The sequence below is a fragment of the Hemiscyllium ocellatum genome, chromosome 1, assembly GCF_020745735.1.
Source record: "Hemiscyllium ocellatum isolate sHemOce1 chromosome 1, sHemOce1.pat.X.cur, whole genome shotgun sequence".
In the NCBI taxonomy this organism is placed as follows: domain Eukaryota; kingdom Metazoa; phylum Chordata; class Chondrichthyes; order Orectolobiformes; family Hemiscylliidae; genus Hemiscyllium; species Hemiscyllium ocellatum.
The window spans coordinates 152,737,146-152,763,682 of NC_083401.1; the positions used below are offsets into that span (position 1 = coordinate 152,737,146).

The 26,537-nt window shown below is 43.6% G+C and overlaps 1 protein-coding gene and 1 long non-coding RNA gene across 2 annotated transcripts in view; one reads left to right on the top strand and one right to left on the bottom strand.

Annotated features, from left to right (window-relative positions):
- LOC132816867 (probable ATP-dependent RNA helicase DDX60) overlaps window positions 1-4,573 on the bottom strand; it is a 95,444-nt gene extending 90,871 nt beyond the window's left edge. The window contains exons 1-2 of the mRNA XM_060826859.1: window positions 4,260-4,573; window positions 4,074-4,143 (exon numbers count right to left, since the gene is read on the bottom strand). Coding sequence (XP_060682842.1) covers window positions 4,074-4,143; window positions 4,260-4,500 — 311 coding nt within the window. The 5' untranslated portion in view covers window positions 4,501-4,573. The remainder of the gene's footprint in view (window positions 1-4,073; window positions 4,144-4,259) is intronic.
- Window positions 3,884-25,061, top strand: LOC132816875 (uncharacterized). The gene is made up of 3 exons (XR_009644829.1): window positions 3,884-3,946; window positions 6,436-6,556; window positions 23,925-25,061. It is a non-coding gene; the product is annotated as an uncharacterized LOC132816875 (long non-coding RNA).
- Window positions 25,062-26,537: the final 1,476 nt, after the last annotated feature.

Here is a 26,537-nt window from a genome sequence, read left to right on the forward strand (position 1 = left end):
TGCCAATTAGTGGAAAAGATGTGGACATACAAATTTGCAGGGACATTACATGTTAGTTATAATACAAGACCATTATACCCATCATAGACAGGAATACCTTCAGTGTACAGGGCATCAACGTGAAGTGTTCCTGGATACAGAAATTCCAACAGCAATATTTTCCAGTTCATCAAGAAAGGACACAGTGTGGGACCTGGTTCTTAGAAATGAAGTGAGCTCCGTAGATTAAGCATTAGTTGGGAAACACTGGCCACTGTGCCAAAAAGGTTCAGGATATGTAGGAGAATTACATACAACAATCCAGAGTGAGAAAACTCAATTGGCAAAGAGCAGGCTTTCAATGAGGCAAGAGCAAAGCTGGACAGGGTTGACTAGAATGAATGTATGACAGGAAAATAGAAACTGAACAATGGGCTATTTTCAAGACAACAGATGGTTAGGATGCAGTCAATGTATATTCTTTCAAACAAAAATGGTAGAACAAACAAATCCAGAGCTCCCTGAATGACAAAGATAATAGAAATCAGGATAAAGGAGGAAAAGATAAGCTTATGACAAATGTGTCAGCTTGGAAATAAAACTAAGAACCATGACTATTAAAGATTCATAGGCAAAGAAAGAAAACAAATGAGAAGCAAAGAGGAATTCCAAGAAAAGACTGCAGCAGGAATAAAGAGGAGTTCCAAAATCTTCTACGCTCAGAAAAGTAGTTCAGAGTGATAAGGCCAATTAGGGATCAAAAACGAGATTTATAGCAAACATGGCTGAGGTGGTAAATGAATACTTTGCATGTCTTTACCAAAAGAAATTGTATTTGGGCCAAAGAGGGGGACTCGATCATTGGAAACACTTCAATAACGATAGGGCAGCAAGTATTAGATAGTTTATTGGTACTTAAACTTGACAAGGCACTGGAACTATGTGAAATGCCTCCAAATGATTCTGAAAAGAGAAAGTGGAAACTGCAGGGACACTGGCCACAATCTTCCAGTTGTGGCTAGACTTGGGGGAGGTACCAGAAGACCAGAAAATGGCAAACATTATAGCCTTGTTGAAGGAAGGTTGCGAGAATAAGTCCAGCACTCAAATTGTATGCATGCGCACTGAGTTGGGTTTAGAGCTTCTACAGAGAATTATTCCAGTGATAGTAGTCACATAGAAAAAGGTAGGGTAAGTACAAAGAGTTAGAATGGGTTTCTAAAGGGGCAATCATGTTTTACCAACTTGGATTTTTTCCAAGATGTAACAGAAAGACTCAATGAGGGTCATGTTATTGACATGTACATGGATTTTCAGGACGTTTTTGGTGCAATACCGCACAAAGAAAAATACATGTCATGGAATAAAAGGGTCAGTAGCAATGTAGGTACAGAAGTGGCTGAGGAAAGAGACTTACAGTCAATGAGTACTTTTCAGGCTGGTGGAAGGTTTGTGGAGGAGCTTCCCATGGGTGGGTAGTGACAGACATGCTTTTCTTGATATGCATTAACAATTTAGATCTTGGCAATTTCAAAGGTTGCAGTTGACACAAAACTCCTAAGAATTGAAAACCGAGCGTAGGACAGCGTAGCAGGCTTTTGTGACAACAGCAGGTGTCCCTTCTGAGTGGGAGGAATATATTTAAATTCCACCTCCTCCAAAGATGTGTAATTACGCGCCTGAGCAAGTTGAAAATATCTAGAACATATCTCTAACTCCAGGAGGTCACAGGCAAGTTGTTGAAGTGGGCTGATAGGTGGCACATGAGGTTTAATGCACAAAAGGTGTCAGCTGATGAATTTTGGTGGGAAAAACATTCAGAAGCAAAATCAAATAGGAGGGTACAATTCCAATGGGGAGCTAAAACAAAGACACCTGGGTGTATACACGTATAGATCATTAAAATTGGCAGGATAGTTAGGAAAGCAGCAAACGAAGCATAAGGCTTTATTAAGAGGGGTACAGAATACAAGAGTAAAAAGTGAGGTCTGCAGATGCTGGAGATCAGAGCTGAAAATGTGTTGCTGGTTAAAGCACAGCAGGTTAGGCAGCATCCAAGGAACAGGAAATTCGACGTTTCGGGCCAGAGCCCTTCATCAGGAATGAGGAGAGGGTCCTGATGAAGGGCTCTGGCCCGAAACGTCGAATTTCCTGTTCCTTGGATGCTGCCTAACCCGCTGTGCTTTAACCAGCAACACATTTTCAATACAGAATACAAGAACAAGGTGATGCTGGAGATGTACATGATACTTGTTAGACCTCATCTAGAATACAGTTCTAGATTACATATTATAGAAAGGAGGTAAACACATTGGAGTGCGTGCAGACGCAGTTTACTGAATTAAGCATTTCAGTTATGAGGATAGACAGAAGAGATTGGAACTGTTCTCAGAAAGAAGGCAGCCAAGAGCAGGTCTGATAAAGGATTCTAAAAACATGTGGGCTAGATAAAATTGACAGGGACAAGCTGTTCCTGTTTGTAAAAGGAACAAGAACAAGAGGCACAGATTCAAACTCATACGCAAAAGCAGCAAGGATGAATGGAGGAAAATATTTTTCATTTCGCGAGTAGGTAGGGAATTGAATGTACTGCCGAGAAATGTGGAGGATAGAGGTCCAATTGAGGAACCCCAAGGGCAAGAATAACTATTCTGATAAAAATAATGTGCAAGGGCATGCAGGGAAAAGTGCATTCAGCACTCAGTAATAATACTCATTTGGTGAGTCAGTGCAGACAAAACTGCTGTCTTCTGCACCTCTCTGATACTTCTCTGATTCTGTGAAATGCACAGAAAGTGGGATCATAACCTTTAACTCGAGTAATAGATCTGAAGATTTTCTGAAGGACCAGAATCCACAATGAACTGTGGAGGAAAAATGATTTTGAAACTCAAGTACAAAAGTTAGTGAAAGCTAGCGAACAGGTACAAAAGGTTAACAGATTGTTAGTTTGTATCTCCAGACACTAAAGAATGGAAGCTTTATAAGTTCCCCCATCAAACTAAGAAGTCATTCTCAACTCCACCACCAAGCCCCCCTCCAACCCCAACCAATTCCCCCTTTGGAGTACTCCATTTAAATCCGGGCACATAACTGAAAACATGCCTTGGCATTGGCAAGGGTACAAATCAAAGTTATTATCTGAATTTAACTTATTTATTACTGTAAAATGTATACAATACTTACTAAAATTATATCTTTTTATCTAAACATACTGTATCTATCAAATTCACTAGATTTACATCATTTTGCATTTGAGGTCAAGGTCTTTAAGTCCCCGAAAGGACTAGTTGAGATTAATTCACTAGAATTTTTTTAAAATCTTTGTTCCTTGAATTGGAAGGGTTTGGAGGGATATGGGCCAGGTGCTGGCAGGTGGGACTAGATTGGGTTGGGATATCTGGTCGGCATGGAAGGGTTGGACTGAAGGGTCTGTTTCAGTCCTGTGCATCTCTATGACTCCAGTCAGAAAAAATAAAATCTAACCTTGACATTTAAGATACACACGATGCTTTTGGAATGGTTTGCTGGGGCACCCTGCGACTCAGACCCACGCAAGAGATTCCACTTTGGTGCAAAATGTGGAGATCAGTTCTCAGTGCGGAACCACAACCGGGAGCTTTGCAACCGTTGCTCCCCCTGCTCAGAATTTTAAAAAAAAGGAGGAGGGGGGGGGGGGGGGTAACGCCACACGTTTTGCAAAGGGTACCAAAAGCCCCGCTTGGAGGCAGGTGCTGCCACATTTCTGGGTGGGAGAATCCGAGACAAGTGGAAGTCGTGACTTCCGCAAAACCTTTAACAAAGCAGACGGGGAGGAGGTGAAGCATGTGGCCGCCGGTCACCAGGGAGGAGCAAAGTCACGCCCTGGCACCGGCTTCACGGGCTCGAGTGCTGCTGCTGCTGCCGCCGGGGATTTTGAAGAGGAAACGTTCGAGGGTTTTGTTGGATTTGGAAATAAACTGAGGGGGTAAGTCTCATGGGAGCCCCACTTGTATTTCCCTTAAAGCACCTTTTACAAAACGGGGGGGGGCCACACTCCACCCACCCTCACGTATATTAAAAAAAAAGGATGTTTATAAATAAGAGTTACTCACTCGGCCTTGGAAAGTTTGCTCAGCACGATGTTGGAAACAGTATTGAGGAATTTCAGCTGCCTCTGCACATCTGCCCCAAGAAATTAAACACAACAATTAAAACACACACCGTGAGGGGAGCCGGTATCCCCCAGGCTCCTGAACCGTCTCTCACACTCACAACTCGGCACCGCCCCCGGCTCTTACCAGCTGGCAGCTCGCTATCCGCCCCAGGCCCAGGCCCAGGCCCAGGCCCGGAGCCGGCCTCCGCCGCGGCCTCCTCCAGCTCGGAGCCCAGCTCCTCCTCCCCGGACAGATCCGAGAAGGCCTCCTCCTCCTCCTCCTCCTCCTCCTCCTCCTCTACATCCTCATCGCCCACGCTCTCCGCCTCAGAGTCGCTGCTGAAGCCGCTGCTGCCCTCCATCAGGTCGGCATCTCCGGAATCCATGGCCCGCCGCTCTCGGTCTGCGTCTGTCCGTGTGTGGGGAGAGCGGTGTCGGTGTCTGCGCCTGCGCTCACCCGGAGGCCACGCCCCTCACCGCCAGCCTCCTCCGAGTGCGCCTGCGCGAAGACTACTGCGTCACTGACGCGCACCGCCCTCCACTCCATCACTCCCTTGCACTCTCACTCCATTATCATCCTCCACATTCACTCCATCACCACCCGCCCCATTCATCCCCTCCACTCTCACTCCATCACCCCCTTACACTCTCACTCCATCATCCCCTTCTACTCTGAGTCCATCACTGCCCTCCACACTCACTCCATCACGCCCTCCACTCTCCCTCTATCACCCTCCTCCACTCACTCCATCATCCCCTTCTACTCTCAGTCCATTCCCCCCTCCACTCTCACTCTATCACCATCCTCCACTCTCTCACCATCACCCCCTCCACCCTTCAATGCCTCATTCCACTCTCACTCCATCATCCCCTTACACTCTCTCTCCATCACCCCCATACACTCTCACTCATCCGTCTCCTTCTTCATGCTCTCCCTCCATCATCTACCTCCAAACTCCCTCCTCCTGCTCCACATTCCCTCCTCACTCTCCTCCTGTATACTCACTCCTCCTCCACCACTTTCACTCAATCATCGACCTCCACCCTCCCTCCTAACACTTCTCTACACTACCTCTTCCCCTTCTCCTCCTCCACACTCCCTTCCCACACTCCCTCCATTCTGCCCCTCCACACTTCCTCCTCATACTCTTGCTCTGTACTCACACCATTCTGCCCCATCATATTCCCTCCTCACACTCCTCCTCCAGATTCCTTCTTCTTTTCCACACTCACTCTTCCTTCCTCACTCCCACTCCCACATTCTCCCTCCTCACCCAATTTCCATCTTCACATTCCAACTCTTTTACACTCCAATCTCATAATCCTGCTCATCCACACTCACTCCATCCTGACACTCTTCCATCCCCCCCTACTCTTTCCATCATCACAATTCTCATATTCCACACACTCATTCTATTCTCACTCCTCCACCCCCACATTCACTTCATCCTCACACACCGCTCAGTCACACTCATTCCATCCTTGCATGCCTTTTCCCCTCTTCCACCCTCAGTCCATCCTTACACACTTCTCAGTCACATTCAATCCATTCTCACTCTTCACTCCTCCACATACTCTCCACCCTCACACTTCTCCTCCACGTCTTCCATACTTACTCCATCCACACTCCTCCTCACTCACTCTCACTCCATCTTCACAGTCTACCTCCTCCTGCACAATGACTCCATTCTTGCAATCCTCCTTCTTACCTGCACTCCATCCTCACAATCTTACTCCTCCATCATACTCCACAAGCCACAAGCTGTAGGAGGAAAAAATAGGCCATTCAGCCCAAGTCTTCTCCATCATGGCTGATATATTTCTCAACCTCATCCTCCTGTCTTCTCCCCATAACCCTCAATCCCCTTACCAATCAAGAACATCCTAACCAGAACTCCATCAATAAACACATCAATTTTGATCCTATCTATCTTCCCTTAAAAAAATGAACTGGAAATGGCATCATCCACCTTAAGAAAACAAGACCTATAAATAGTGAGGCAGGACATACCACTAGCACTTCACCGGAGAGTCTCCCTGATGATATTATCGAGTGTGGTGACAAAACATCTGAAAACAAATCTTCCAGCTCAGCGAGCTAACTTACATACTTAACGTGTCGATCTCCGTCTTAAATAAATGCAATGATTTCGCCTCCAGAACCCTCTGCAACAGTGGGTTCAACAGATTAACCACCCTCCGGCTGTAGAAAGTCCTCCTTATCTCTGTTCTAAAGGGTTGTCCCTTCACTGTAAGGCTGTGTCTTCAGTTGTATTCTCTCCTACTAGCGGAAACATTTTCTCCATGTCTACTGTATGCAGGCCTCTCGGTATTGCGTAAGTTTCAGTGAGAACCCCGCCTCACCCTTCTAGACTCCATCAAGTACAGATCCAAAGTCCTTAAACATTCCTCATATGATGAGACTTTCATTCCCAGGACCAGGTATGTAACTCTCCTCTGAATCTCTTCTGAGGCCAGCACATCTATTCTTAGGTATGGTGCCCAAAGTTATTCCAAATGTGGTAAGACCAGAGCCTTATACAGCCTCAGCAGTACATCTCAGTTCTTGTATTCTAACCCTCTTTAAACAAATGCTAACATTCCATTTGCCTTTCTAACTGCTAGCTTAACCTTAAGGGTTAACAGGATTAACCTTCAGAGAATCCTGAATTCGGACTTCCAAGTTCATTTATGCTTCATCTTTTCAAAGCCTTCTCCCATTTGGAAAAATCTCTACACCTCTATTTTTCCTGCCAAAGTGCATAACCTCATACATTCCCCCACATTGCATTCCATCTTTACCTACCCTCGCCTGTCCAAGTCCTGCTGCCTCCCCACTTCCTCAGCACTATCTGCTCTTCCATCTATCTTTTTGTCATCTTCAAACTTGGCAACAATGCCCTTATTTCCTTCATCCAGACCATTAATGTATAACATGAATAGTTGTGATCCCAACATGGACTCCTGCAGAACTCCACAAGTTCCTGGCTGCCATCCTGAAGAAAACCCCTTTATCCCAAATTTCCAGTCAGAAAATCCTCTATCTATGACAATACTTTGCCCCGAATACCATGGACTCTTACTTTGTTTAGTAACCTCTGTACGACACCTTGTCAAAAGTCTGGAAATCCGAATAGAACTGCATGAACAAAGGCAAGAGGGTGATGATGAGCATTCATGGTGGGATGAGATGTGAGGAGTTGCCTGTACAGAGAGGAATGAGTAGAGCTGCAAGGTGAGTTATTTTGAGGGTTACTGTGCAGTTAAAAATTTGGAAAAGTCAAAGTGTGGGGCTTGGCATACTACAATGCTCTGCCAATCACCTTTTCCATTATCACAAAGTAGGATAGAAGGATCACACTTCAATGTCTCATTGATCTATCAAGGATCAAAGATGTTGTCCTTTTCATTCCTCCTTGGAAAACATCATCCTGCTGCAGTCTCTCAGAACCCATTATAGACCTCCAGCTCAGATTGGAAGATCTGGTGAGCTGTCCATCCAGATCTTCTCTGTATTCCTGTAATCAGTTAAAACCAGAAGATCGTAAGACACAGGAGCATAAGTAGGCCATTCAGCCCATCGAGCCTGCTCCACCATTCAATGAGATCATAGCTGATCTGATCATTCTCAGCTCCAAAATTGTTCACAGTATTCTAGCTATGGCCTGACGAGTTTCTTCTAGGAGAAAGTAAGGACTGCAGATGCTGGAGATCAGAGCTGAAAATGTGTTTAGGACCGTGTCGAGGTATGCAGAGATGAGTTCGGTGGGGCAGGAGCAAGCTGAGACAATGGGTCGGCCGGGACAGTCAGGTTTGTGGATTTTGGGCAGGAGGTAGAAAAAGGCGGTGCGGGGTTGTGGGACTATGAGGTTGGAGGCGATGGATGGGAGATCCCTTGAGGTGATGAAGTTATGGATGGTCTGGGGGATGATGGTTTGGTGGTGGGAGGTGGGATCATGGTCAAGGGGGCAGTAGGAGGAGGTGTCCGTGAGCTGGCATTTAGCCTCAGCGGTATAAAGGTCAATGCGCCAAACTACTACCGTGCCTCCCTTGTCTGCTGGTTTGATAGTGAGGTTGGGGTTGGAACGGAGGGAGTGGAGGGCTGCACGTTCCAAGGGTGAGAGGTTGGAGTGGGTGAGAGGGGTGGAGAGGTTGAGGCGGTTAATGTCGCGGCGGCAGTTGGCTATGAAGAGATCGAGGGCGGGTAAGAGGCCAGCACGGGGTGTCCAGGTGGATGGGGTGTGTTGGAGGTGGGAGAAGGGGTCGTCAGAGGATGGGCGAGAATCCTGGTTGAAGAAGTAGGCGCGGAGGTGGAGGCAGCGGAAGAATTGATCGATGTACAGGACCGTGTCGATGTATGCAGAAATGAGTTCGGTGGGGCAGGAGCAGGCTGAGACAGTGGGTCGGCCGGGGCAGTCAGGTTTGTGGATTTTGGGCAGGAGGTAGAAACGGGCGGTGCGGGGTTGTGGGACTATGAGGTTGGAGGCGGCAGGACCGTGTCGAGGTATGCAGAAATGAGTTCGGTGGGGCAGGAGCAGCCTGAGACAATGGGTCGGCCGGGGCAGTATATGAATAGGAAGGGTTTGGAAGGATATTGGCCGGGTGATGGAAGGTGGCATTCCTGAAGAAGGGCTCATGCCCGAAACGTCGATTCTCCTGCTCCTTGGATGCTGCCTGACCTGCTGCGCTTTTCCAGCAACACATTTTCAGCTCTGACGAGTTTCTTGTATAGTTGTAGCAAAGCTTCTCTATTTCTATTATCCATTCCTTTTGAAATAAAGGCTAACATTACATTTTGTCTTCCCTATTGTCCTAATGAACTTGGATGCTATGCTGTTTTTAAATTCATGCATGAGGACTCCCGAATCCTGTGTTCTATAACTTTCTGCAGCCTTTCTCCATTTAAATGATACTCTGCTCCTGCATTCTTCCTACCAAAGTGTACAACGTCGCATTTTTCCACATTATATTCCATTCCAGCTGCCAAGTTTTTTGCCTTCTCATTTTTAAACTGCCTCAATCCCTCTGCAGACTGTGACATCATTACCACTTGCCTTTCCACCTGCCTTTGTGCCTATTTTGCTACAGTATACTCACTTTCCTCATCTGAGTCATTAATATAGATCTTATAAATAATTGTGACCCCAGTACTGATCCTTGTGGCACTGCATTCATTATAAGTTGCCATCCTGAAAATGACCACAGATAGTTAACCAATCCTCCACCCATTTCAATCTACTAAAAAATCCATGATTTTTTATTTTGTTAAGTAGCCTAACATGTAGTACCTTATCAGACACCTGAAAATCCAAACATATTACACCCACTGCTTCCCCTTTATTTATCTTGCTTGTTAAATTCTCAAAGAATTTCAGTAAATTTGCTAGACATGATTTACCTTAATCTGTTTCTAAATGCTGTGCTATTGCATCCTTTAGAATAGTCTGTAGAATTTTCTGAATAACAGGTGTTAGCCTAGTTGGCATATATGTACCTGTTGTTCGTTGTCTACTCTTTTTGAATAACGGCATTACATTGGCAGTTTTTCAATGCTCTGCAACTTTTCTAAAAGCTTTGGAAGATTGCTACCCGTACATTCATTATGTCTGTAGTTCCTTCCTTTAATCTTCTAGACTGTATGCAATCACATCCTTAGGCTCTTAGTGGTCTTTAGCCTGAGTAGTTTCCATAGTGATAGCTATTATACTTATTTCCTCATTTCCTTTTGCCTTTTGATTATTTAGTAATTTTGGAATGCTGTTAGTATCTTTTATTTTATTCAACCCTGCCATTTCCCAGCCTCATTCTCTAAGGGGTCTACATTCACTTTGACTTCCATCTTCGCCTTTATATAAAGAAGCTCTGGCTATCTGACTTGATATTACTTACAAGTTTACCCTCAATGTTTATCTTCTGCCTCTTTATTTTTTAATCATCTTTTGTTGTTGTTTTAAACTTGCCCAATTCTTTGGTTTAGTAATAATCATTGCCACATTTTTTTTCTTTCAGTGTGATGCTATGCAACAAAGTATTGCATTAAATGGATCATTTTCAGAGTTACTGAAGTGATTGTTGAGGGATGTGGGGATCAGTGCTTAGACCCCAGCTATTTGCAACATACCTTAAAAAATATAGAAGAGAGAATTAAGTGTAATATCTCCACATTCACAGAGGACATAAAGCTGGACTGGAGGATGAGCTGTGATGAGGATGCAGAAATAATTCAGTGTGATTTGTAACAAGTTGAGTGAATGGCGAACACCTGGTAGCTCAAGTATAATGCGGGTAACTGTGAGGTTATTCATTTTGGTAACATTGGGAAAGGAAGGGGTACAATAAGAAGCGGTGTTAACCAGTCATTAAAAATAAACATGCAAATGATGAAGAAGGCAAATGGTTAGCTTTCATGATGAGAGGATTTGAATACGAGCAGGAATGTCTTGGTGCAGTTGAACAGAGCCTTGGTGAGATTACACCTGCAATGTTGCGTATAGTTTTGGTCTCTTTATCTGAGGAAGAATATTCTGGCAATGGAGAGAATGCAATAAATGTTGACCAACTGATTCCTAATATGGCAGAACTGACATATGAAATGGGTCTGGATGGTTTAGGACTATATTCACCAGAGCTTAGAAGAAACCTGGAAAATTCTAGATATGGTAAATACAGGAAGGAACTTCCCTACGACCAGGCAATCCAGTACCATGAATTGTCCTCCGAAGATGTAAATACGCCATTTATGTCTGAGATGAGGATAAATTTCTTCACCTAGAGAGTGGTGAGATTTCCCTGTCTTTGAAGCCAAAACATTGAATGTTTTTAAGGAGTGAGATACAAATTTTAGGGCTAAAGGTATCAAAAGGTAGAGAGAGAAAACAGGTCAGAATACGGAGTTACTTGATTTGCTATATCATATTGAAAGGCAAAGGAGGCTGGAAGGGTTGAATGGTCTACTCCTATTTTCTATGTTTCTATCCCTAACTTCTCTAGTTAATAGTGGTGAGCTTCTCCCCTTTCTATAATCTTTCTTCCTTACTGTGACATATCTTAGCTGCGAACTGACCCATCGTCACCTGTACTGTGGTCCCGATAATTAGAAATTCTTCCTCTGACAGATATCATATCATAACCAGCCACCTTCCTTAATTGATCTGGGAACCTACAGACATCATGCTAATTCCGTGATTTAGTTAAAGAATCATGGCAAAGTCCGCTGAATCCGTTAGTGGGTTTCTGATGCACAATGGTGCTGCCAATTCAAAATCCTCCACACAGTATTTCTGGTATCTTAATAACTGATAGGACTAACAGTGTATCTACATAAACAATGAGATATAAGAATTGAAAAATGTGCAGGCAAACAATGAAGAAGATTCAGACAAAATGTGAGTCAATCAGTTAAGTAAAGAATAAAGAAAGTGAAATAAAGTTTGGATTAAGAGAAACAGACAAAAAAAATCTTTAAGAGGTTAAAAAGGCATACTTGTAAAATCAAGAATGACAATTTAGTGCTGTGAAAAATTTATAATTCTCTAACTTTCAGTTTCAGGAATATAACGCTTAACTTGAAGATTGACATTTGTAATTTTGTTTTACTCACTGGATGTGGGCATTGCTGATTATGCAAGCATTTATTGCTAATCCCTAATTGCCCTAGAGGGCAGTTAAGAGTCAACCACATTGCAATGAATCTGGAGTCACATGCAGGCCAGACCAGGTAAAGATGGCAGATTTACTACCCTAAAGGACATTAGTGAACCAGATTTATTTTTATAACCATGGATAATGGTAATATGATCACATTAGGCTGACCTTTTATTCCTGATTTTTATTCAATTCATATTCCATTATTGATGCTGATATTAACCCATGTCCTCAGAACAAGAGCCTGAGATTCTGTAATGCCTGTCCAATAACATTACTACTAACTCACACAAATATATAAGAATGCATGGTTTGAGACTCTGATAACTAGATCCAGTCCAGGTGAGGATCCCATGCTCAGAGTTGGGAATCATGGCCAATGGTTGAGGCTGCAAATTTTCAGTGGTGATAGAGTAAGAACATAGAGTCATAGAGATGAACAGCATGGAAACAGACCCTTCAATCCAACCCATCCATGCTGACCAGATATCCCAACCTAATCTAGTCCCACCTGCCATCACTTGGCCAATATCCCTCCAAACCCTTCCTATTCATATACCCATCCAGATGCCATTTAAATGTTGCAATTATACTAGCCTCCACCACTTCCTCTGGCAGCTCATTCTATACACATACCACCCTCTGGGTGAAAATATTGCCCCTTAGGTCTCTTTTATATCTTTCCCCTCTCACCCTAAACCTATGCCCTCTAGTTCTGGACTCCCCCACCCCAGGGAAAAAACTTTGTATATTTATCCTATCCATGCTCCTCATGATTTTATAAACTTCTATAAGATCATCCCTCAGCCTCCGATGCTCCAGGGAAAACAACCCCAGCCTATTCAACCTCTTCCTATAGCTCAAAGCCTCCAAGCCTGGCAACATCCTCATAAATCTTTTCTGAAACCTTTCAAGTTTCACAACATCTTTCCGATAGGATGGAAACCAGAATTTTGTGCAATATTCCAAAAATGACCTAACCAATGTTGTCCTGTAGAGCTGTAACATGACCTCCCAACTCCTGTACTCAATACTCTGACAATTAAAGGAAAGCATACCAAACGCCTTCTTCACTATCCTATTTACCTACGACTCTACTTTCAAGCAGCTATGAACCTGCACTTAATAACACTCCCTAGGACCTTACCATTAAGTGTATAAGTCCTGCTAAGATTTGCTTTCCCAAAATGCAGCACCTCACATTTATCTGAATTAAAGTCCATCTTCCACTCTTAGCCCATTGGCCCATCTGATCAAGATCGCGTTATAATCTGAGGTAACCTTCTTCTCTGTCCAATACACCTCCAATTTTGTTGTCATCTGCAAACTTACTAACTATACCTCTTTTGATCACATCCAATCATCTATATAAATGACGAAAAGTTGTGGACCCAGCGCTGATCCTTGTGGGACTCCACTGGCCACAAGCCTCCAGTCTGAATAGAAGAACAATGAATGCTTACAGCTGGAGGGTCCTTTAGGGAGAGGACATGTAAGACTTGTTACTTTAATCACAAATGTGGAAGACAATGGAAAATAATCTCAAATGTTCTTTTTCTTGGATAATGTTCATTGAAATAAAAATGCAAGCTCCAACAAGCAAATGAATTGGAGAACACCATAATATAAAAAATGGAGAAATGAGCAGAAGACCCATCCTTACACAGATCGCTATTACAATTTTTAAAAATGACTCAAATAACTTTGAGAGGGTGTTCAGTTTCGGCTTCAAAAATTTGCCTTCAACTTTCCTTTCTACAGCGCACCCCAGAAATTTATATTCAGTCCTATCACCCTGATCTTCCATGTGCTGTTTTTCTTGCTCTCTGTCTCAGAACAAGGCTTGATTTTCTTGTTCAGTAGCATCTGATCATCAACAAACTGCACAGTTTTTTGTATGCATCACTCTTAGTATTTTGAGCATCTTTCACAAATGGGGAACGTAACGGTGTGATTCTGGTTTCTGAGGCAATGTTTGATCATATAGATAAGGAGAACCTTTGTACTAGCTTATCATTAGTGCAGAAGAGTCATAAATTATAGCATTACCGCAGACTGCATATTTTCAGTAGATCAAGAAGATATGAATTTTAAAAAAGCCAGGTAAGCAAGATCTGAAGACAAAAATCAGTATCAGTGAGTATAAATTGAAAATAAATATCATGAGGAACTTTAATTTAAAGGTAAATTCCAATGCTCTTGGATAAACATTCAGAATAAACTTTCACAATATTTGTTGGGCATGCTGCATCAACTGTTAAAAATTCAATATTTTTCTAAATATGAGTAGATCATGTCCTGAAGAGTTTTCTCCAAATATTTCCCTCCCACTGATGTGGCGGTGCAGCACGGTTAGCACTGCTGCCTCACAGCACCAAGGACTCAGGTTTGATTCCAGTCTTGGGTAATTGTCTGCGTGGAGTGTGCACATTCTCTCCATGTCTGCGTAGGTTTCTGCCAGTGCTCTGATTTCCTCCCACAGTCCAAAGATGTGCAGGTTACGTGTATTGTACATGCTAAATTGTCTGTAGTGTCTAGCGATGTTAAACTAGGTGGATTAGTTATGGTAAATGTGCAATTATGAGAATAGGGTAAGAGTCTGTGTCTGAATGGGATGTTCTTCAGAGATTTGCTAAAAACCCGATGAGCTGGATGGCCTCCTTCCACACTGTAGGGATTCTATGCAAAGTTTGTGAAGGTTTGTAGCTCAGGTTGAGGTTTAGGCCTTCACTTGGAGGTCGCCACTGATGATGTTACCTAGCCAGGTAATGAAACGTCTGGATATCGAACCTACAGCTCAGCGAGCAAACCTACACCCTAAAGGGATTCTATGATTCTATGACATAAGGCTCAACTTTAATTTCCCAGATTATCCTGTTGCCCTTCTTAAAAGGAGCAATATTGGCTACTCTCCAGTCCTCCGGGGAAATAAGGCAGGACAAGTGACTAAGGTAACAGTGGGGAAGCACTTTGGGGCAAATGATCATAATTATATTAGTTAAAAATAGTGATGGAAAAGGATAGACCTGATGCAAAAGTCAGGGTTCTCATCCGGAGGAAGGACAATATTTGGCAAGAACTTTCAAAAGTTGATTGAGGGTAGATATTTGCAGGTAAAAGGACAGCTGAAAAGTGGGAAGCCTTGAAAAATGAGATAAAACAGTCTAGAGATAGTATGTACCTGTTAGGATGAAGGGCAAGGCTGGTAGGTTCAGGGAATGCTGGCTGACGAGAGAAATTGAGGTTGTGGTCAAGAAAAACAAGCAAGCATATTTCAGGTATAGACAGCTGGGATCAAGTGAATCCTGAGGGGAGTATAAGGATAGTAGGAATATACTTAAGAGGGAAATCAGGAGAGCAAAAAGGGGACATGAAATAGCTTTGACAAGTTCAGCTAAAGAAAATCCAAAGGGTTTCTACAAATACATTAAGGACAAAAGTGGAGGGGTTCAGAGAAGATTTACAAGGACGTTGCCAGGTTTGAAGGATTTGAGCTACAGGGAGTGGCTGAATATATTGGGGCTGTTTTCCCTGGAGCATTGGAGGCTGAGGAATGACCTTATAGAAGTTTATAAAATCATGAGGGGCATGGATCGGATAAATAGACAAAGTCTTTTCCATGAGGTGGGGGAGTCCAGGACTAGAGGGCATAGGTTTAGGGTGAGAGGGGAAAGACATAAAAAAAGACCGAAGAGGCAACTTTTTCATGCAGAGGGTAGTACGTGTATAGAATGAGCTGCCAGAGGAAGTGGTGGAGGCTGGTACAATTGCAACATTTAAAAGGCATCTGGTTGGATATATGAATAGGAAAGGTTTGGAGGGATATGGGCCAGGTACTGGCAAGTGGGACTAGATTGGGTTTGGATGTCTGGTCAGCTTGGATGAGTTTCCATGCTGTACGCCTCTATGGCTCTATGACTCTCTGAAACAGAACCTAGGGAGAAAATAGGCCCATTGAGGATCGGCAAGGTCACCTTTTTGTGGAACCACAGAAGGTGGGTGAGATATCAAATAAGTATTTTGCAACAGTGATGAAGCTGCTCCTTTAACAAGGTTATGTTGTCTGTGGGTTTTTTTAAGAGAGGTTGTAAAAGACACAGACTCTGAAAAGTCTAGTTGAAGGGTTTTAGGGCCAGTTTGACTATAGCTAACAGATACTGCCTCTAGCAACAGGTTTTCAAGTTTTTGAAAAAAGAAAACACCTGTACAATGAAAGGGGAGTGGCCAGTTCTCCCAGCACAGGTTCACCCTGGTTTGGTTTGGTTTGGTTTTTAGCAGTAGAGTTGAATAGCTGCTGGACCCCAAAGAAGCAGGTCCAGGCTGGTCCTCCTCTCTCCCTCTCTCTCTGACTTCTCTCCTGTCAGACCCTGAGTTTGAATTTGCCTTTGTGCCAAAGGGTGTTTATGGGGATTGTTGCAATTATTTGGAACAGCATCATTAGGTCGGGACGATCCATTGGGTATTGGGAGCGGTTACATTATTCTTTATTCTGTTCTTTTTTGTTTGTGTTTTATTTCATAATCTTGTAAATAAGTTCTGTTTTGTTTAAAACTAAGTGGGTTGGCCAGCTGATTCCCTCCTGGAATAACCACATCACACCTGCTGAAAACAGCTAGCAAAGTTAGGGTCTGATGTGGTCCATAACTCATCGATGTTTACTGTGGAGAAGATTATGAAAGCTAGAGAAGTTGGGGAAACAACTAGTAACATCTTTAAAAGTATCCATATTACAAAGGAAGAGGTGCTGGATATCTTAAAAAGCATATAATGAGTAATGGGGAGGCAACGGCCTAGTGGTATGATCGCTTGAACATTAATTCACTGATGCAGGTAATGTTCTCGGGATATGGGTTCAAATCCCAGCATGGCAAATAGAAGAATTTGAATTCAATAAATAAACTTAGAGTCTAATGATAACCATGAATTGATAGTCGGGAAACCCCCATCTAGTTCACTAATCCCTTTTAGGGAAGAAAACTGCCATTCTTACCTGCTCTGAAAAATGTGTTGCTGGAAAAGCGCAGCAGGTCAGGCATCATCCAAGGAGCAGGAGAATCGATGTTTTGGGCATAAGCCCTTCTTCAGGAATGAGGAGGGTGTGCCAAGCAGGCTAAGATAAAAGGTAGGGAGAAGGGGCGTTGGGAATGCGATAGGTGGAAGGAGGTTAAGGTGAGGGTGACAGGCCAGTGAGGGCGGAGAGGTCGGGAAGAAGATTGCAGGTCAAGAAGGCGGTGCTGAGTCCAAGGGTTGGGACTGAGAAAAGGTGGAGGGAGGGGAAATGAGGAAGCTGGAAAAATCTGCATTCATCCCTTGTGGTTGGAGGGTTCCTAGGCGAAAGATGAGGCGCTCTTCCTCCTGGCGTCATATTGCCATGGAGGAGGCCAAGGACCTGCATGTCCTTGGCAGAGTGGGAGGGGGAGTTAAAGTGTTCAGCCACAGGGCAGTTGGGTTGGTTGGTGCAAGTGTCCCAGAGGTGTTCTCTGAAACATTCTGCAAGTAGACAGCCTGTCTCCCCAATGTCTCCTCCTTCCACCTCTCGCATTCCCAATGCCCCTCCCCCAAGTCCTTCCTCCCTACCTTTTATCTTAGTCTGCTTAGCACATCTTCCTCATTGCTGAAGAAGTGCTTATGCCTGAAATGTCGATTCTCCTGCTCCTTGGATGCTGCCTGACCTGCTGCACTTTTTGAGCAACACATTTTTCAGCTCTGATCTCCAACATCTGCAGTCCTCACTTTCTCCTAGTTGATTCTTACCTGCTCTGGCCTACATGTGACTCTCTGCAATGTGGTTGACTCTTAAACTGTCTACTGGGCAATTGGAGACGGGCAATAAATGCTAGCCCAGTCAGCAATGCCCTCACCCCCCCCCCCAAAATCCCCAGGATTGGATCAGGTGTACCCTTGAACTCTGTTGCAAACTAGGGATGTGATTGCTGACCTCCTTCCTGAGATATTTGTATCAGGGTGAGATTCAAAAAGACTGGAGATTGGCTAATGTGGTGCCGTTATTTAAGACAGGAGATAAGGAAAAGCCAGGGAACTATAGATTAGTGAGCCTGACATCAGTGATGGGTAAGTTGTTGGATGGAATCCTGAGGGACAGGATTTATGTGTATTTGGAAAGGCAAGGATAGATTAGGGATGAGAGATAGTCAGATTAGGGATAGTTAACATGGCTTCGTGTGATGGTGATGGCGGAGGGTTGCTTTTCAGACTGGAGTCCTATGACCACCAGCGTGCCACAGGATTTGGTACTGTGTCCACTGCTTTTTGTCATTTATATAAATGATTTGGATGAGAATTTAGGAGGTATGGTTAGTAAGTTTGCAGGTGACAACAAGATTGGTAATATAATGGACAGTGAAGAAGATTATCTAAGATTACAAAGAGATCTTGATCAATTGGATCAATGAGCTGAAGAATGACAGATGGAGTTTAATTTGGAAGTTTTGCAAAATGAACAGGGGCAGGACTTATCCAATTAAACATAGGGCTTTAAGTAATGTTGTAGAAGAGAGAGACCTACAGATTCAGGTATACAATTCTTTGAAGTTTGCATCAGATTTAAGAAGACATTTTGCACACTTGCCTTCAGTGCTCAGACCTTTGAGCATAAAATCATGAGGGGTATAAATAGGGTGAATAGATAGATCTTTTCTCTTGGGTGGGGGTTTCAAGACTAGGGATCATATTGAGTCACACAGCAACAGAGTTACACAGCACAGAAACAGATCTGTAAATGAACTCTTCCATGCTGACCAGATAACCTAAATAAGTTTAGTCCCATCTGCCAGCATTTGACCCGGACCCCTCTAAACCCTTCCTATTCACAGATCCATCCAGATGCCTTTTAAATATTGTAATTATACCAGCCTCCACCAATTCCTCCGACAGCTCATTCCATACATGTACCAACTTCTGTGTGAAAATGTTGCCCTGAGGTCTCCTTTATATGTTTCCCCTCTAACGTCAAACCTATGTCCTCTAGTTCTGGAATCCGCCCACCTCAGGAAAAAGACTATTTTTCTATTGACTATTCACACTATCCATGCCCCTCGTGATTTTATAAACCTCTATAAGGTCACCCCTCAGCTCGCAATGCTCCTGGGAAAATAACCCCAGCCTATTCAGCCTTTCCCTATAGCTCAAACCCTCCAGCCCTGGCAACATCCTTGCAAATCTTTTCTGCACCCTCTCAAATTTAACATACTTCCTATGGCAGGGAGACTAGAATTGAATGCTGTATTGCAAAAGTGGCCTACCTAATGTCCTGTACAGCTGCAAAATGACATTTCAACTTCTGTACTCAAAGCACTGACCATATTTTTAAAGTGAGGGGAGAAAGATAAAAAAAACAGGAGGAGTAACTATTTTACACAGAGAGTGATTGGTGTGTGGAATGAGTTTCCAGAGGAAGTGATGAAAGCAGTATAGTTACAGCACTTCAGGAACATTCTGATAAATACATGAATAAGAAATATTTGAAGGGATTTGTGGCCAGGAGCATCAGGTAGAACTAGTTTAGTTTTGGATTAAGGCCAGCATGGAGTGGTTGAACCAACTGGCCTGTTTCCATGCTGTATGACTCTATGACTATGACACTGAATATTTGAACAATTTGTTGCACTCTGTTTCGGAGTGGCTGCCACTAGAGGGAAATGGAGCATTTATTTGACCATGATGCAAGTTGAGAGTTCAGTGGCTGCCAGTCCCACCTACACTACCCTCTAGTGGCTGACACTAAAAATGTTTTCTTTCCCCTGCTCAAATGAACCAAAGACTGAAATGCTTGAAATATTCAGCAAGTCATTCAGCAACTGATAAAAAAGGTAAACCTGCCAAGTCCAGCCATACTATCAACACCAACTTTCAAAAGGTTCCTACTAACATTCCATGGTTACAATATTAGGACAAAACTTTCTTGAAATATTCAACAGGTCATGTTGCATCTGGGGAGAGCAAAGCAGAGTTGAATCTCATGTTTTATTGGCTAAGTGCCAGTTGAGTCTAGTTTTTTGGAGGACTTTTTGCCCGCTCTATTGTTTCCCTCTCACCCTCTTCTATTCCACTCTTACCCAGAGCATTTGCCAAAATGTCTAAGTGCTCAGCAGATATCCACGAAAAGACTGGCACCTCGTGTGCCCACACTATCTTTAAAATGAGCTGAGCACCCAGACAAAAGATGACAATCTGTCATTACTCCTCACAGCAGCCACGAAATCTCTCTGCTTGTGACACACACACACACACACACACACACCCATTCTCTCACCTGTAATGTAGGGCAAAAATTCCCATCAGATACATAGAACATAGAACATTACAGCGCAGTACCGGCTCTTCAGCCATCAATGTTGCACCAACTTGTGGAATCAATCTGAAGACTATCTATCCTACACTATTCCATTTTCATTCATGTGTTTATCCAATGACTATTTAAATGCACTTAAAGTTGGTGAGCCTACTATTGTTGCAGGCAGTGCATTCCAAGACCCACTCCTCTCTGAGTAAAGAAACTACCTCTGGCATCTGTCTTATATCTATCACCCCTCAATTTAAAGCTATGTACCCTCGTGCTAGCCATCACCATCTGAGGAAAAAGGCTGTCACTGTCCACCCTATCTAACCCTTTGATTATCTTATGCCTCAATTAAGTCACCACTCAAGTTTCTTCTCTCTAATGAAAACAGCCTCAATTCCCTTAGCCTTTCCTTACAAGTCCTTCCCTCCATACCAGGCAACATCCCAGTAAATCTCCTCTGAACCCTTTCCAAAACTTCCACATCATTCCCATCATGCAGTGACTGAACTGTACACAATACTTTAAGAGCAGCCACATCAGAATTTTTGTACAGCTGCATGACCTTGTGGCTCCAAAACTCAATCCCTCTACCAATAAAAGCTAACACACAATATGCCCTCTGTTGGGATGGATATATCATAGGCCTAGGGAGAGTAGAGATGTAGTTACTTCTTGGGAAATCGGGGGGCGCTGTGGAGCTGCTGTTTGGACTGTTTACCGAAACTGCCTGTGCAGCTGGACTACCAAGGTCAGACCAATACAATGGCAGCCTTTACTCGGAGACCTTGTTTACGAGACAGACCATCTCGTGGATACCTGCCAAGGCCGAGGCCTGTTCACAGGAGGCCTTTGTCTGTGAGAGATCACATGTGTGAGTGATTACGTAGCATTAGCTTAGCGAACAATATATCAAGCAGGGGTTTTTGGAAAGATTTCAGAACGCCTTCTCCAGCAAGTCTGATACCTTGCTGTAACTCGATTCTCTCTCGAATAAAGCAGTCTGTTTCTTAGAATCTGACCCGGTGTCTCATTCCTCCGAAACGAACACGGAGACGGTAGAACCGTCTTAACAGATGGTGACCCCGAACGTGAGGAGGGAACGGAGACACGCTTGTTGGCAGGGGTTGAGAGCCGCCGGGCAGCCGGCCATTCTGAACTGGGTACGGGGACGCCTTTTGCATAAAGGTCTCCAGTAGACATTGACCACTCTAAATTAGTAGTTGTTCCGACGTCTCGAATACCTTTGCCAACCTAAATTGCAGACGTGAGTAGACGACAGAGAATCGCTTGTTCTAAGTGCGAGTCCTTTAGGTGTGTTGGTCGTCCCGGAAAAGCCGGAGGTATTGGACACGGTGAGTTCTTTTTATTTGTTGTTTCTATAGTGAGAAGAGTGAGTCCTCCAGGTGTGCGTTGGAAGACCCCTGCAATTTCAAAAGTCCTGGAGACAGTGAGTTATTTATTTTTGATCTCTTATGGTTATAAAAGTGAATCCTCTAGGTGTGCGTTAATACAGCCCTGCAATTTGAAAGTCCTAGAGTGGATGAATTCTCCAGGTGTGCGTTAGAACACCCCTGCAATTTTAAATTCCTGGAGACGGGGAGGCATATGTTTATGGCCTCCTATCGTTAGACAAGTGAACCGTCTAGGTGTGCGTTGGAACATCACTGCAGATTGAAAGTCCTGGAATCGGTGAGTACTATTTTTTCATTCACTTTCTCTCCTGGTGGTGAGTCGGTGATTTCTCCAGGTGTGCGTGGGAACATCTTTGCAATTTCAAAATCCTGGAGGTAGGAGGCGAGGCGATTGTGTCTTACGGACCGCACGGCTCCCGGAACGGGAGTTTGGTCGGGGGATAGTGTAAGACGCGGGTACTGGGGTTATGGGAGTATAAACCCACGCGCTGACGGACTTGGGGACTGGGAAGCTTCCACTGCGCTGACATAATAACGGACGCAACGGTACGAGGGGACAGAGACAGACACAGAGTTCCGGACAGAGCGACTGTGTGTGTGTGAGAGGGAGTCTGTTTATGAGAAAGATAGAGTCTCTGGGTGTGTAAAAATCTGTGTGTGTATAAGTATTTCTGTGCTTGTAAAAGTCTGTGTGAGAAAGAGAGTTTTTGTGTGTGGAAATCTGTGTGTGAGTCTGTAAAAAAAAAAGTCTGTATTGTTGCCCAAAGAGAGAGAGAAAGCTATTGCTGCGTGCGTCAGCGGTGTGTCTGTGTAAAAGAGAGAGACTGGCTGAAAGCTTCTCTGCTAACAGGCAGTTTAACACTTTGTGCTCTGGCTTGAATTCATCTGTTTGATAATGATTGAATGGTTAAGTCGTAATGCGTAAGTCCCGGGACTGTTTTGGATGTGATTGTTATGGTTGTTTAACATGATTTAGATGCATCTGTTTGTTTGGTGGTTGAATTCTTGTTTTTGTTTCTAGAGCTTGAATTCCGGGACTGCTGTTTAAAGTGATTTCTTTTTATGTGAACTTAACATGATTTTTTAAGGCTAATAACTTCTGTTCTTTTATGAGTCATGACTCCCTAACTACTTTTCTTACTAACCTCTTTTATTTTTACATAAAAGCAATATATGAAGGACAGTCGAAGTTTCGTTCGACAGTGGGTAGTTGTAAAAATGAAAATTTCCATGGTTATTATCTGTGACCTTGGATTCGACCATTGTGCTTGCGTTAGAAGTTTTTAACTTGAATTGACAAATTGTTGTAAGACAGCTCTGATTATTTTTACGACCTAAAGTATTGTAATTGAGAAATGATTGGTCAGGAGTACATAAGAAAACTAATTTTGGATCTAAATTAGGGTACTAAATCTGGACGATTACAGTGGATTTCAAAATTGGGAACTGTATGCATTTTACATTTTAAATATTAAACACTGAATAAATTGACGTAAATATATAAATACGTTTACAAGTTAGGAACAGGCCTTAAAGTTAGTCAAGCATGAATTGATAAATTGGTGTTTGAGCATATGGGAAGATAGGAACATTGGAAAATTTCTTAAAAGAAAGAAACAGGGAAGAACATAACGACTTGTCCCCTTCGGGAAGTGTTGATAGGGGACAAGGAGATTGGGTTTGTGTGTGACCCCCTCACCAGTGGGGAGGTCGGAACATTTAAAGGGAAATGACGGTCCTGGTTGAGAATCCGATAGGATTGTCAGAACAAGTTAATTTATTTTTGAGGCCCAGTCTGTATTTGTGGGCTGAGTTGATGTCTATTTTGAATATACTATTTACTGCGGGAGAAAGGAGACTTATATGGGGATGCTGGATAGGGAAAGATACGGAAGATAGAAGGGTGAAGTGGGATAAATCCATTAAATGAATTGTTAGGAGGGGCACAAAAAGTGTTTGTAAAGAGAGAGGACGAGTGACAGGAACAGAAAGCGTAAATGATGGTAGCTGCGGTTGATGAGGTAATTAGGAGAAGAATGCAGCCAAAAGTGAGCAACCGGAACAGCGAGTGATAGCATGTAGGGCAGAGAAGAAAGGGAGTAGGGAGAGACAAGGAGGAGCATTTGATAGAGGGTTTGAGCGACAGGGGCAGAGACGAAGGTCTCCACAGGCAGGATGCCATTATTGTGGAAGGATAGGGTATTTTGGGCGGGAGTGTCCTGATCTAAAAAGGGAAGAAAGAGCCATTCCGCTTATGATTTTGATAACGGCAGGGAGGGGAACAACAACTGGCATCATTTCTGAGCAGTCAGGGGTTAAAAAACCCAGTGATAGATTGGCTGAATAGCACATTCGGTAGATGGGGAACTGTGCTGGGACAGCTGGCCCTTGGTTTATGCATCTCTGTTGCTATCTTTATTACCTGTGGTTGTTGTTGTATACCATGTATCAGGACGCTTGTGACACGAACGATTGACCATGCCCTGACGGGAAAGGATGACCCCCCACCCGCATACCAGGCAGCGGGGCTGGAGGAGCCTGTGATGGGGGCACCCCATGGAAAGATTACGGGATCGGTATCAGAGGGAATGGAGGAGATATGCCTGAGAGAGAAGCGCGGGACAACTTATGATTTTACTTTATAACTGTATCTCTCATTTCTAATCCTTCCCATATTAGGGCCTCAGAATGTGAGGGCTGAGGTGCAGAGACCCCCTAGTTGTGTATTTTTTTTTTCTTTCCCGTTCAAATTGACAACAGGTAAATTTGTGCTTTTATGCTGCAGTTAGAGATTGTGAAGTGCTATATGCCTCGAGACTCAAGAGACTATTGTTCACTCAAGAGATTCCTAGCCATCATCTGGTATTCCTAAATGGCTTCGATTGGTCTCGACGGCCACTGTTCACAATGATAAGCCAGTTACCGCTGCCCGTGTCCGTACTTGACAGCTGTAAAATGGATGTGGGTTTTTATTGGTCAAGTGAAGGTGACTGGTTAGCCAATGACAGGTAAGATTCCTCGAGCGAGGGACAACCTAAGACAGGCACAGTCGTGCATTGACCTTCAGAATAATGTCCTGTGGTCATGTGGTTTTAACAGATGCCTGGCTTTTGTATCCGTGTCGGGAATCTGGTCAAGTTTCTGGCTTGCAAAGCAGCTTGATATAAGGAAAATCGTGGACCCAGCAGTTTGACATTGTATTCACTGTATTTTTGACAAAGGAAAATGCCAGTTTTGTGGCATCTTCCAGAACCGACTTAACACAAACCTTTGGGAAGGAAGGAGAGCTCATTGAATCCTATTACAAAAAAGATTTGACACTATGTCAGTAGTTTGAAAATTTATTTTAAGATGTCATGGTATAATACGACCGATTTTACTGGGAGGTTGTACAATTGGGTGTTCTTTGGACAGCAGACCTTCATTCTGCAGGCGTCCTAACTCATCCACTTTGTGTTTTCCTCTGGTTCTCTTCGCTTTTGTTATCATACTCAGTATGAATGTTTTTTTTTAATCGTTTTGTTGGTTTTGAGATAGCTTTTTGTAGATGTTTTCTTTAAAAGAAGTAACCTAGATTTGCCTACTATTTGTTAATTTTTGCTTGTTGCTTGTTTTGTAGAGGTATGCTGCTTAAGGATCCCTTCACTCCGAACTAGTGTATCCCTAGGACCGGTCGGCCTGGTTGAGATAACGTGTTCGGAGAAGCCAAAGGGACGCGAGGTGGGCGTCCGCCGACACACCCGGCCCCGGTTGCCGCGTGACATTGCGTTTGTAACGGTTTGGGTTGTTGTGGCCTCAGTAGAGGCCAAGGGAGGGAGTGTTGGGATGGATATATCATAGGCCTAGGGAGAGTAGAGATGTAGTTACTTCTTGGGAAATCGGGGGTCGCTGCGGAGCTGTTGGTTGGACTGTTTACCGAAACTGCCTGTGCAGCTGGACTACCAAGGTCAGACCAATACAATGGCAGGCTTTACTCGGAGACTTTGTTTACGAGACAGACCATCTCGTGGATACCTGCCAAGGCCGAGGCCTGTTCACAGGAGGCCTTTGTCTGTGAGAGATCACATGTGTGAGTGATTACGTAGCGTTAGCTTAGCGAACAATATATCAAGCAGGGGTTTTTGGAAAGATTTCAGAACGCCTTCTCCAGCAAGTCTGATACCTTGCTGTAACTCGATTCTCTCTCGAATAAAGCAGTCTGTTTCTTAGAATCTGACCCGGTGTCTCATTCCTCCGAAACGAACACGGGGACGGTAGAACCGTCTTAACACCTCTTACCAACCCTAACAATCTGGGTGGCAACTTCCATGGATCTATGTACATGGACATTAAGATCTCTCTGCTCATGTACACTGCCAAGGATCTTACCATTAGCCCAGTTCTCTTTATTCCTGTTGCTCGTTCCAAAGGGAATCACCTCACACTTTTCCACCTTAAACTCCATTTGCCACCTCTCAGCCCAGCTCTGCAGCTTATCCATGACCCTCTGTAACCTGCAATATCCTTTGGCATGGTCCACAACTACACCAACCTTAGTGTCATCCACAAATTTATTAACCCATCCTTCTATGCACTCATCCAGGACATTTATTAAAATGACAAACAGCAGTGGACCCAAAACAGATCCTTCTGGTACATCTGAACTCCAGGATGAACATTTCCCATCAACCACCACCCTCTGTCATCTTTCAGCTTGCCAATTTCTGATCCAAACCACTAAATCACCTTCAGTCCCATGCCTCCATATTTTGTGCAATAGCCTCTGGTGGGAAACCTTCTCAAACGTCTTACTGAAATCTATGTACACCATATCAACTGCTTTACCCACATCCACTTGTTTGGTCACCATCTCAAAGAACTCAATAAGGTTGTGAGGCATGACCTACCTTTCACACAACTGTGTTGACTATGCCTAATCAACTTATTCCTTTCCAGATGATTATAAATCCCATTTCTTATAACCTTTTCCAACACTTTATTCACAACCAAAGTAAGGCTCACCAGTCTATTACTACCAGAGGTGTCTCTACTCCCCTTCTTGAACAAGGGGCAACATTTGCTATCA